A 13,571-nucleotide genomic window follows, 5' to 3' on the forward strand; every position below is an offset into this window, starting at 1 on the left:
TTCCATATGACGCTACTGAGTATTTACTACAATATTAACATCCACCGGCTGACTAGACAATCTGCTTCCTGTTTACACCGGCACAGGCATGCCCAGCGTACCTGAAAAGTCACGTGATAATTGTTTTTTTTCAGGGTTACATTTGCACAGGATTCAGCGTGATCAAACCCTTACACTCCTGTTTCAGGACAGTTTAGGTATCCAACATAAAATATATTAGCAGGAGAGAAAAACATTTGCTTCATTGTAAGTAAAAAGCCTGCATTAAAAAGTTTATATCTACATAGGGAGCGGGTCCCCTTCCACGGAGGCCGCCATGTTGCACCGCCATGTTGCACCACCATGTTTCTACAGTAGGCCAGAACTTCCAAACCAAACACTCATGTTTTTCGCGAGTTTCGCGGCCACCGTAGTTTCTCCCACACGCTTGGAACTGGAGGGTGAGCAGTATTCAAATGTGTGCAAACTGCAATTTCACCGCTAGATGCCACTAAATCCTACATACTGGACCTTTAAGTAAAGTAAAGAGGTATTACCTGCAAAATACACTTAAAGTTAGTACTCATTATGCAGCAGAATGGCGCCTGCCAGTGTTATGTTATTATATATTAAGTGTTTAAGATTATTATTACTTATGCAGCATGTTAAAGTTGCATCTGGTCAAGATGGACGTAACTATTTTACATGCTGTTGGGTAATGTATGTAGAATGTATCATATTTCATCAGGCGATGTTGATACTGATGCTGCAAACATACTGTTTGTATGCAGGCTAGAATATTAATGTGTAAGCTGCAGCAGTCAGATAATTGTTGTGGAGTTAAAGGGAGATTATTTTCCTTTGAAATTAAGTAAAGTTCAGTATTATACTTGAGTACAGTAGGCCTTTTTGAGTAAACATAATTTGTTACATTCCAGCACTGAAAAACGCAATGCTACATATGGACACATTAACTTCCATAATAATGCACAATAGAAACACATGTTGTTCTATTGTTAGAAGTGTATCTAATGCCAACATTCCTACAATGTATATACATTTAACGTAAACAAGACTGAACTGCTTTATCAAGCAGGGTATGCTCTCAAGACAACAACTACAAGAAAGCACAGTGTATAAATCCCTCCCTTTCACTGTAGTGTGGTTTATGACTGGCGGGCACTGCGCAGACGCACTGTGAAGGGGGCGCATTATATTTCCAATAAATCAGAGGAGAGGCAGAAGGGCGTTTCTAGCCTATTTAATAAGCGCTGGCAGAGAGCAGTCAAGGGGTCGGGCCTACACTAAACATGGAAGGAAAAAAAGAAAGTCAAGCTGCATACTGAATGTCTAAATAACTGCCTTTTTTAAAGGAAACACCCGTCAAGGTAGGCTAAATATAAAATCCCTTCATCAACACTGGTCTAACTTTATAGCGTTACAGCGCTGCAGGAAGAAATGTCTTAAAATGCTTTTTAGCCTGAACTTTTTTTTTTTAATATGAGGAGACCTTGAAGTTTGTGAGCCACTGCATTGCCTGTAACCAGTCATGTAAACCAAACTCCTCGCATAAGACCAGTCTCTTACAACTTCCAGACACCATAAAACCACGAAGTCTGCCAATGTTGCGCTGTTATTTGCGCGAAATCTCTTTATCGCTTGCATTTCTTCCTGCTCAGTTTATACGGGTAGCCTACTATCCAGTATGAGAGTGAGGTGAAACGGAATGGGGTCGCCCAGCTGTTCGTGTTGCTCAACTTGAGAAAGTTGCAGTTTCAGAGCCGGACATTGTATCTCCTCTCGGGGACCACACCTACCACCAGAACTACACGCTTATCTGTCTGAGCCATATGGCCATCTAAAACGTTACATTGCGCGCTTCTCATTCTCTAACCAATGCTTTAAAACATTCTTAAAATCCGAGAGTCAGCATTTATTTTCCCCTCTGGACACTGTGCGTGTCTGGTTTCTCTGCAGGTCTTTTTTCCCGGTAGAGAAACTTTCACTTTGGATATTTCATTTCACAGTGAACCCTGCAGGTAGAAAAACACCAGAGGCGGCCAGAATGCTTACTCATAGCACAAACACCGGACCTCACACCCCCACAGACATTACTAAGTTACAACCAGCATGCATTTAAGCAGTCTGAGTCCCAGTGTGTCGTGAGAATGAAACCGCTGCACATTAGATGCAGACACACATCAGCAGAAAAGCAGTAGTGACACATGACGTTTGTATTGGTTTCAAAATCCCTGTGTGACTGCTGCTGAACTCGTGTCACTTATCTCTGTCTTTATATACTGTATTTTGACCCCTATCTCTTCTCAAATTTCATAATAACAGCTAATAATAACTTAATAGCCTATGTATGTAACCTAATTCCTACTTTAGAAAAGGCACCAGATGACTGTTATCATGTTGTTGCATATGGCTGCAATTCATTTCATGGTCTGTTATGGAGGAAATATCATGCTGATGAATTTGGAGTTATTTCAGTACACACCTGTGACATAACACATAAACACACTATGTTATGGTTTGGGTGTAAGCATATATTTCCATAGACTTGCTTCATTTCCTCATCTATTTGAATTAGCCCCAGCAGAGTCTTGAATATGTTTGTGTACTGTAATTCAGCTCCGTGTTGTTCGACCGAAACTGCTGGTGAAAAAGCCTGGAGGCCTTTCTTTATGTGTCTGGACATGCAGAATACTGCTTGTCATTTCTCATAGATGTCACTACCTACACTGAGGTGGAGGATATCTCTGTGTGTATGAGTAAAGGGGGGGTAAGTGTATGTCACATGTAAGGGGAAATGAAATATTCATTGTAGCCAGATAGAACTCACGCAGCAAAGATAAAAAACACCAAATGGTTGGGATGTTATACTTGGTTGTTGGTTACAGTAATGCCAGCACACCTACTATCGCTGCTGTTTTTCTTTAATAACTGTTATTAAAGTAGCTTAAAAAATAAAAATGCCATATACAGTTATTGTTTGCAGTCCGCTGGGCTAGCATTTCAGTATAATATGTGTGTTATATAGGTACGGGATTTACAGTAATAGTTGCAGTAACAGTAATAATAGTAGATTTAGTAGCAGTTGCAGAAGTAGTGTTAGAAGTAGAACTCGTAGAAGTAGTACTTTTAGTACTAGTCCATTTTGCAGGGACATCCTTGGACTAGTGACATAGCACAAGATGTAACTTATGTTTAAAGAAACATGGTCTGTTGATGTATGGTACAAACCTATAGTGAAGCATTTATTGTGTCTAAATTGTGTCAAAAGTCAAAGATGTCTCTGCAGCCTTATGTTCAGGTAGACTACCATTTTCTAGAGAAACAGGTTTAGTTTACTGGTCTCCCTGAAGGGGAAAGGCTTTGTTTTTTTTCATGTGATTTAGGTAAGACTGACTCACTGACTTTACTAACATGTCATTGACCTTTGATGATCTCCTCTGGTTGGACAGTTATGCAAGTTTTTGTGGCAAAATGTATTTGTATAGTGGAGACAAAGTTAGTTGTTTGCAATGTTATGTTTTAGATAACAAGTTGTCTTTTCTGACAAGTGTTGTTTTACCACTTCAACAATGTATTATAGTATATTTGGTGTCTAATATGCTTATGTGGGCTGTGCATTTGCTCCGTATATGTGTGACAGAAATAAAATAAACAACACACACAGTGATGGTGGTAGTTGTAGTAATAGTAACTGTATAGTAGAAGTAGAAGTAAGACTGGGTAACATTTTCTATAGTACCTTAGTTATGGTACGAATGCCAAAGCAGTACTTTTTTTGATACCTTATTTTGAAGAATAAAAACACAAGCAGGCGTACAAGAACTTTTCCTAAATAAACAAGTCTGAAATCGGCAAAATTATGATTTAAATCAGAAACTGTCTGATCAAACAATGAGTAAAGAAGACTAGGTCTACTCGAAGCTATGACACATATTGGTCTACTGTTACCAATAAAGTCTTGGGTTTAATAAAGTAGCCCTAATAGTAACACTATTAGTGGTAGCAAAAGTGTCTGTAGTAGTGGTTTTAGTAATAACACTAGTAAAAATAGTAGAATAGTAGAAATAGTTTTAGATATTGAAGTGGTAGTAGGAGTCATAGCACTAGCAGTGGTAGTTCTAGTACTGCTAGCTAGCTGTTGTAGCTGTAGTAGCCTAGTAGCAGTAATAAGTACAAGTAATGAGTAGTAATAATAATTGTCTTGCTAGTGGTAGTAGTAGTTGTAGTAGTACCCATTCTAGCAGCAGTAGTAGAGGAAATTATAGTAAAAGCATTTAATCGTACACAATTTCTCACTATAAAACTAGTCTGTAAAATCTGTTGTTGCAGTTACATGTTCTCTTCTCTGTTAGCAGGAACATTTTTCAGTCAGTGAACTGGACTGGATTTAAAGGGTGTGGTTCGCAATGAGCAGTGGAAACTGCAACAGGGCTCTTCTTCGTTCTCTTAGCCAATGAAAGCCAAACTCTTTTCAGCTTCTGTTGTGATTGACAGCTGAGTCTTGAAACAGGAAGAGTGTTCAGTTTGTATAGTGGAGAGGTGAGGTAGTAAAAGAGAGACACCGCTGAAAGAGATGTTAAAAATAAACCTGCCTTTTATGTACATCTGTTTCTCTGTGTTAGAAAGAAGCAGAGAGACAGAAAGGAGCAAAGCAAGGACTCCAAAGACAGACGAACTGAGATGAACTGTTCACGAAGCTCCAGTTCTGTCAAGAGTTTCGGTGGCAGTAAGGACAGTTTACACTTCCTCCTCCCTGGCTCTGCTTAATTAAAGAGTCGGAGAGAGCTTCGGCTTGTTGTGGGTCTCATGCTGCCTTCATTGTGAATCAAGATTCAGACAAAACCACACCTTCTGTCAGCCCTGCACAAAACAAATACACCACAACACAAATACAACTGTGTGATTAAACATTGACTTTATACGTTTTTGACTGTACACATTCAGCACCACACAGCAGCACCGATATGCCTATTGTGACTAATCCCTTTGCTATGCAAAGCAAGCATGTGTGTATATGGTTGACTGAAAAGGACTAGGGAGGGCTCATTTGCCTTTCAAACCCTGAATGTGTGTATAGAGGGTGTATACAGCTGCTGCTTTCATTCCGTGTTGCATACACAGGTATTGAGGAATGTATGGACTTGCATCTCTGCATACTTTCTCTGTTCAGTATCTAATTTTTAACTTTTTTTTTTTAGGGTTTAGCTGCTGGTGGGACAAGGAAGGACTGAAACCCTGCACACCTGTTGGCATTGGAAGAAAAAAGTAGCAACAAACTGTGATTGGTGCTCACTTGATCACCTACACTTCGGCGCATCCAGCTACAGGAGAACCACAATAACCACAACCAAGCAGCAGTCTGGTCTCGTCAATATTTAATATCTTCTTAACGGCTACTGTTTCATTTTGATTTATGATTGAGTTTTAAAGCCATTACCACCTTGTATCAGATTTACATCAGCACTGCTGCAGTGCTTTACATCAAAACTGTAGCTACAGTAGATCACTGTTGCCTCATTAATTATTGAAACATCTTTATGTCTTATTGTAGTTCCACACAAACATCCAACAGAGAGTTGACTCCACACTGTTAACTCCACAAGCTCAGGATGGAGGAGCGCATTTATGCTACAGGCATGGCCGCCAAGCTGAGGAGCCAGTGGGACCGTGATGAAGGTCTGGGACAGAACCACAACGCGGTGAAGTTTCTGGGTCAGGACTATGAGTGTCTGAGAGCCCAGTGCCTCCAGAGCGGGAGGCTGTTTGAGGATAGTTTGTTCCCTTGTGCTGCATCGTCTCTGGGATTCAACGAGCTCGGCCCAAAGTCCTCCAAGACCTACGGAGTCCGCTGGATGAGGCCCACGGTGAGAAAGGGAGGGGGTCTGAGAACTCCGATAGGAGTGAAGATGTGTCATAGCAGGGATATTATTATTAAAGCATGCAGCAACAAAACAATCAGGTGTGTTTATGGAGCAGTTCATTCTAAAATGATTAACCTTGCTCACCCTTGTGTCAGCAAAATCTTCATGGAAGTGTGTAGGAACATCAGACATACAGTGAGTGAGGTTCTGGGGTTTCATCTCAGCCTTCTCCCAAACTACTGACATCAACTTAACAGGGCTGTGCTTTTAAAGCTCCAAAAAAAGCATGCTAAACAAACCCTACAGTAGCTAGTAGAGTCTTCTGTCAAAGCATGAATGAGCAGACCTTTCTCAGTGAGGAAAACATAGCATATAATCTGGTAAATTCTAACTTGTTTGGCTACAAAACACTCAAATTTAGAACCAAAATGATACCCTCGCTATGGTAGTATTTTCAACTCATGTTGGTAAGGTATAAAACTCAACTTGCAGACACTTCTATCAAAATGATCATTTAGTCATCTTAATTTTTTGTCAAAGTTACATGACCTTTGTTTGGTAACACAGCTACCTTTGCCAGTTGGTGTGTTCAAGTGCTGTTGGAAAGCTCCAACTTCTAAAAACTGAGAGACCCAACTGCAACCTTTTTAATGCAAAAACTATGAAATATATGTGATTTATATCACAATGTTTGTTTGTTTCATTTTTGGTTTACTTTTTAGTCTGATTTTCCAACAATATAGCGTGTGGCAGCATCCAACCAGCACCTGGATTACCTAAATACAATCTACAATAACATTCAAACCTAAGTAACTTTTGTGTAGCACTGACATATAGATAAATCAAAATCAATGGAAGACCCCTAAACCCCTAAAAATCTGTGGTTTCCTTTTGGAAAACTGCCATGAAATAATGTAATGTAATATAATAATGAACAGTATAGTATATGTGATTTTAAGGACAAGGGCAAGATCATGCAAAAAAGCAGGTATGGTCCTCTAACTTCAAATGTTTGGGAGAAACCTGTGAAGGAAGTATGGACACTAACTTTCTACATGTTTGATGATCATATGAAATCCATCAGACACTGACTGATGACTTCAGGAGTGAGCAGATAACGATTGACTATCCCTTCTTTGGTGAACTGTTCCTTTGGCAACTAAACTTCCTGTCAGGAATGATGAATGAATGATTTCATTTTCATGTTTCAACAACACCAGTCAGGAGTTCTGTTTGCTCCAGTTTAGCAAGTTTGCAAGTGTCTTAGAGAGGTAGAGAGTATATATCTATGTCTTCTTCTTGCGTTTTATCCTTCCATGTATCTTCCCAATTCTTTCCTGCTCGCTTGTCTCTGTGTTTCTTCCTCTCCAAGTCTCTCATCACTGCTTACTACATTATAAATACACCTGGGTGCTCCTTGTCGCCGAATATAACCAGACCAGAGACCAGAGAGCGAAGTGGGATTGTCTTTATTAAGTGTTATCACAGCAGCCCTGAAGACAACACAGTCTCATTACTGTTCGAATTGCACACGCTGTGACAGGTCGCTGTTGTCAGTCCTGTAATAGAGCAGCGAGACAAGTCGTGATCTTAAAAGCTCTTGGGCTCGTGATCATCAGCGTGACTGCAGCTTAGCTCCTCTTGCAGCTTCCATTTGAATGTGTGTTAGAGCCACTGTGTGTAGACCATCGTGTGTGCATGTGTGTTAACGTGTATGTCCTGTGTTTGTCTTCTGGCTCTAATGCTTCCCGGGGTCTCGTCTCTCCAAAAAGTCAGATGTTTTATAATGCATGCGCCATTCCTGCACCACAGGATCTGTAATATTTACGCTGCACAAGAGGGTTCATGGTGTTCACATTTCCCCAAAAATCTGTGCTCTGTGTGAGCCTGAAAAGGAGATTGTAAGCCTGCGTGTGTGATGATTAATGTTTCTGTGAATTCAACCGTGTGCCTGGTGGTTTATATACAGCTGTGTGTGTTTGTGGGGCACGCGGGTAAATAATAAATTCTCATTATAGCTTCATGTGGGGTTTGTTATGCTCAACATGCTGAGTAGAAGAAGCAGGGCGATGCTGGGAAACAAGATGTGAACAAGAAACACTAGAATGAAACATTGTTTTAATGAAATGTTTATTATGTGATCTCAATATACTTGATATTCAATTTACTATTACAGTGTTAAAGAAAACTAGCAAATATTCCCATTTTGGAAACCAGTGAATACTTAACTTAAAAAATGCCATTAGGATTAATGGATTATCAAAATTGTTGCCATTTAATTATCTGTCATCGACTAATACATTCAGCTTTATACGTGTTTGCTGAGATCAGTTTTGTTCAGAACAGAGACAGCTTTGGGATGTTAGCTTAGCATAAAGACTAGAAACAAGCGCAAGAAGCTAGCCTAGCTAAGTCAAAAGTTAAAAAATACACCTTTGAACAACTTCCAAACTTGTATAGTCTTATTTCGAGTACTGTATGTGTTGTATCTTGCATGTTACTAAAGCAACAAAAATCTGAAAATAAAACATTGCATAGCATCTCAGAAGTTGGATGTGGGGTGGCCAGATATCTGCGCTAGCTTCAGCCGGAAGCAAAACCAAAGTGACTAGCTTTTGGGGATAAGAATAGCATGTATCACTCCCTCCGGGAAATAAGCGACGCCATGGTTCTGGATACTGATGGATTTATTGCCTTTCTCATTCTTTTCTCCGCTATCACGTTCACCGTCAATGAAATCCACCGTCAAACTACAGTATGACAATGTAAAACATAAACACATTCACATATATTGCAAAAAACTCTATACAAATACACTCTGGAAACACAAACATACCTCACCAAAAGTCCGTTTTTTCCTGTTGCATCTTTCAAAAATGTCCGTGTGTAACGCATATATGTACTTTAGTTCCTACTTAACATAAGCACTCAATATGCATGAATTAATTTAAACAAACATAACAAAAACATGTTAAAACGACAGAAATAATATGTATGGAAATTATAGAACATATTAATTGAAAGAAATATGTACGGCAGTTATAGCATGCTCACTTGACAATAAATACTGTAGGTGCAACAGCAGTGACTGCTTCTAAAACCAAAATGTTTTTCACATTTTTAACCACATTTTAAATAACATCTAAATGAGACGGCTTTGCAGATGTGCTTGGCTAGCTGCTTCACCCTAGCTTCAAGTCTTCGTACGAAACACCATCATGTCTCACACCAATTACTATACTGGACGCAGAGATAAAACTGATTTTCTAATGTCTGACTTCTCTTTTAAGTTACATATAAACAGACTAGTGAGTGACCAACTGCATCCTATAGACATTTATTTGAGACTTATTTTTACAGTTTAAATGTATTCTTGTGTCAAAATGGTAAAGGATATTCAAACTGACAATATGGATGTTTTCAAAAGCATTTTGACTTGTTGAAACCTGCATAAACCATGTATTGTGCGATTTCTATTGATGAGGCCCATTTGCACTAGTCAACACAGTCAGCGTGAGAAAGACGGCAAATGTAACATGTTTGTAAAATGGGTATCCAAATGCAAGCATAGCAAAAAAATGTTGTTTGTTTTGTTTATGTGTGTGTGTGTGTGCACTTGACAGGAGTTCTGCAAGCGGCCTGAGTTCATCGTGGATGGAGCTACTCGCACAGACATCTGTCAGGGAGCTCTGGGTAAGGACATAAATAAGGAAAGCTCTCCTCTCCCTCCAGAACCACAGACAACATGCCCTTGAGTAAGATACTGAGCCTTTTACTAAGGCCGGCATAATATACCTTTTTCACAGAGAACATTTTGATGTGTCAAAAAACAGTAGAAAAACTCTGGTGTAAATAATATTAATGATGGCTGAATTTCATTTAGCTGCTTCAGTTTCAGTGTCCTGGTATTGTGGACACTTGAATAGAACAGAGCCATTGTTAATGTTTTTAGTAACACCTGTGCTTTTCCTGCTATAGTAAGTCAGAATGTCTGCTGTGAGACAAGTCCAAAAACTGATACAACTGTGTATCTTAAAGGAATAGTTTGACATTTTGGAAAATATACATCTTTGCTTTTTTTCAAGAGTTAGATGAGTAGATTAATACCACTCTCATGTCAAGAAGCCAAGAGAAGGTTAGCTTATCTTAGCATACAGACTGGAAGCAAGGGCAAACAGCTTGCCTGGCTGTGTTATAATGTAACACAATACACCAGCACCTTCAATTGACACGTTATAGCTAATTTGTTTAATTTGTACAAAAAACAAACTGTAAAAATAACAATCTGTGTGCTGGACTATTTCTTGACTGGGAGCCTGGTTGGCCTGGCATACTCACGGTGATGAAAATTATTATACAACTATTTTTACAGTAATACTCCTAAAATGTGTAAAATTGATGGAATTCCCCTTTAAGTATCATATATCAGAATCATTTTACCATTAACCAGCTCCCATTGCATATATGTTGAGAATCCTCCTTCCATGTGTAAATAAGACTGAGCTCTTTAGTCAGCATGCTAGGTTATCTACAGTGGGGATGAAACAATGAGCAATCAAAGTCAACAGAGCAAACTGAATCAGGATGTGAGTGACAGATGGTGATGGACAGCCTGAAGGAGAGAGAAACAGAAGAGAGATAACAATCAATTCAGCAGTACCAGTGAAAGCTTATTGCCTGACATGTTTCCTGCTGGACAAATCATGCTTTGTTTGTCTGTCTCACGTCTGTCTCTTTGTCATACAGCCAAAACTGACTGAGTAGTCTTTATCAGCTGCTTGGGGTTATATGTTGAACGACCCACGAGCTGTTATCAGGGGCTGTTTATAGATTACATGATAGATAAGAATATAAATATGACATAAAAGTGAAACAGCCAGTGCTTTGTTCTTGAATTTGTTTTGGTATAGAAGTGCAACGGTTCTGTGTATCATTAACCAGCATTAATAGATGTAACACTAGCTAAAATGAAAGTTTCAAGAGTCATGACCTTAGGCATTCAAAACGTACCGATATACAGACACGAGAATAGACCAATCAAAATGTTACTACTCCCATAAACTACTCAGATAACACAACAGGGACTACTGTTTTTATTTTTGACGAGATTATCTCAGATCACATACCAGAGCCTGCATGTGTGGTGAAACTGCAAAAAGAAAGATGGTAAAAAAAACTACGTCAGTTAGGGTGTTCCTGTCCTCCAACCGAGAACGTTTTGCATTACAATATATCATAACAGAACCGGCTATTGTGGCTCAAACCCACAGTGCGATTTAAATGTATCATGGTAGAACAGAGTTAAAAATGTTTGCCATTCAGAGCTTATCCAGGGTAATAAAACTGTGTGTGTGTGTGTGTGTATGTGTGTATGTTTGTGTCCACAGGGGACTGCTGGCTGCTGGCTGCCATCGCCTCGCTGACCTTAAACGACAACCTCCTCCACAGAGTGGTTCCTCATGGACAGGGCTTTGGGCAGGGATATGCCGGCATCTTTCACTTCCAGGTGACAACAGCTCCACTTCCTGCATTTACTGTACATGTATACGTCTAAGGGTTGAGACACAACAAACACACTGCCGACACCTCCTTCCCTCCCACTTTAAATAGATCAATGTAGGAGCTGAATGGAGGTTTATGTCTGACATACATTAATAGGCTGCAATTTACATCTATTTACAATCATCCCATAATGCTCCTCATTAGGGATTTAATGACCTCATAGGCTAAATCCAAATGTCAACCCACAAGACTTGCAGACTGAACCCTCATAGACTTCTTTCATATGTATTAGGTCATATCTGCAAGGGCACTGGGCCACCAGGGGATGAAGCGTGCTAAGATGGGACTTCAGATCTCAGTCCATTCTATGGATATGAATTTAAATTCCTGACCATTTAACCAATCTCAAAGTGGTTTTCCAAATGGCTCTTAATGGTACTAACATTGGTTAGATTAATGCAACATATGTGTGGGTCTGCTGCTTATAGTATAGCAGAGATACTGTGGATGTCATGGGTATGCAAAGAAGAATATCCCTTTAAATTAGCTGCTAAACACTGCTTATACTGTTCCTCTTTTTGACTCTCTTTTTGATGAAGGCTTGATGCCAAAACGTGTCAGAGTTTGTTTTAAGGGCTAACATGACCATGCCCCAACAATAAAGGCATTTTAATTGTTTAAAAAGGGAGTGCCTTGGAGCTTTCTTGTGATTTTTGTACTGCAGATAGTGTATTCTTATCAAACCCTCAACTGAGGACGTTCACAAGTGGATGAAAACCAACATTTGCCAGCAATTGTGTAGCAGTCTGGACATTTGGTTTCAGCCATAGTAAATGAACAGGAGCCAGCAGTTCTGTGCCAGGTAATGTCATTTGTTGTGTTTCTGCCCCAACGCTTCCTGTTGTGTCTTTTCCTGTTAGATGCACCACCGGTTGTGCAAACTGCTAGAGTGAAAAGAAAAAAAAAATTTGTTTTCTTTGGTTCAAAGCAAAGTGAAAAGGTTTATTTTATTGCATTTTTGTACATAGTTGTGTTTAACTTTACACTGATCCATTACAAACAAACTAAAGTCATGTTGTTGTTTCTTTTAAGCAGAAATGGTGCTGCTGGGAGAGATGTTGTTGATCTCTTGCTGTGGTTAGATGCAGGATGTCATTTCTGTTTTGAAACTGAGTCACAGGAAGATCTCTGATGCTATTGGTTGTCATATTCAGAAATTCACATTCTTTTCCCTCATTCATACCTTCATTTATTTCCAGAAAAAACAGCTGAACAACTTACTGATTTATATTAATACTCTTACAAGCATTCATGCTATTGGCCTCTAAGCAGCTCTCATAGTATGTGAAATAGTGCTGAAATAATAAGTTGATTAATCAATTATAAGATGGACAGAAATAATTGACAATAATTTTACTACTCGATTAATCATTAAAGTAAATGTTTTCTCATGTGAGGATTTCCTGCTTTTCTTCATCTTATATACTTCTAAACTGAATCCATTTGTGATTTTTAACTGTTGTTTTAAACAAATAAGCATTTGCAGGATGACACCATAGACCATATAATGAATGGATTAATCAAAAAATGATGTGCTGACTATTTGATAATGAAAAAAATCAGTAGTTGTAGTCCTTCAGTCCTTAAACTTGTGCTGTTGAACAAATTTCTTGTCAAGTTGCTTGTTAAACCCCACTGAGTCATTAGTGATTAGTCATTACCTCTCAGATCCACACCCAGTCAGTCAATAAACTTTACCTGGGAGGATTTGAGTTTTAAACACACTCTCCTAAAGTGACCAACACCCATATCTTTATCAGACATATAATTTTTTAAGCCTAGAGAAGATACAATCTGTCAGTCACGTCTGTCAAGACAAAAATAACTACCAACTGTAGTTCAGTATCACCTCTCATGCCTGAAGGACCAGTCCTACTGCTTTGTGACTTAAATACAAAATATGTGTTCTATTTATTCTACGTTCTGTTGCGAGCCTCTGGCAGACTGCCGGGCCTTATTGGCTGAACTTTGCTTCATACACAAACTAAAACACACACGAACACACACTCAAAGCCACAGGCTCATTTGAGACCATGGCTGCTGCACACTGGAGCAGTCACACAGGTGTTGGCCTGATCATAAACCCGTTAATGCTGCAGTCAGTGAGTAGGTGAAAAAAACATGAATGTTTTGTTCACCTGCTCACTG

The 13,571-nt window shown here is 39.2% G+C and overlaps 1 protein-coding gene across 3 annotated transcripts in view; it reads left to right on the forward strand.

Annotated features, from left to right (window-relative positions):
- Positions 1–13,571, forward strand: part of capn1 (calpain 1) — a 34,249-nt gene that overhangs the window by 521 nt on the left and 20,157 nt on the right. The window contains exons 1-6 of one of the 3 annotated variants that reach the window (XM_044182954.1): positions 1,207–1,367; positions 4,623–4,726; positions 5,199–5,362; positions 5,552–5,864; positions 9,485–9,554; positions 11,249–11,367. In XM_044182954.1, coding sequence (XP_044038889.1) covers positions 5,610–5,864; positions 9,485–9,554; positions 11,249–11,367 — 444 coding nt within the window. In that variant the 5' untranslated portion in view covers positions 1,207–1,367; positions 4,623–4,726; positions 5,199–5,362; positions 5,552–5,609. Of the gene's footprint in view, positions 1–1,206; positions 1,368–4,622; positions 4,727–5,198; positions 5,363–5,551; positions 5,865–9,484; positions 9,555–11,248; positions 11,368–13,571 lie in introns of those variants that run through there. The other 2 variants (XM_044182953.1, XM_044182955.1) reach the window with 2 other exon arrangements.

The sequence above is a fragment of the Siniperca chuatsi genome, linkage group LG22 (assembly GCF_020085105.1).
Source record: "Siniperca chuatsi isolate FFG_IHB_CAS linkage group LG22, ASM2008510v1, whole genome shotgun sequence".
In the NCBI taxonomy this organism is placed as follows: Eukaryota; Metazoa; Chordata; class Actinopteri; order Centrarchiformes; family Sinipercidae; genus Siniperca; species Siniperca chuatsi.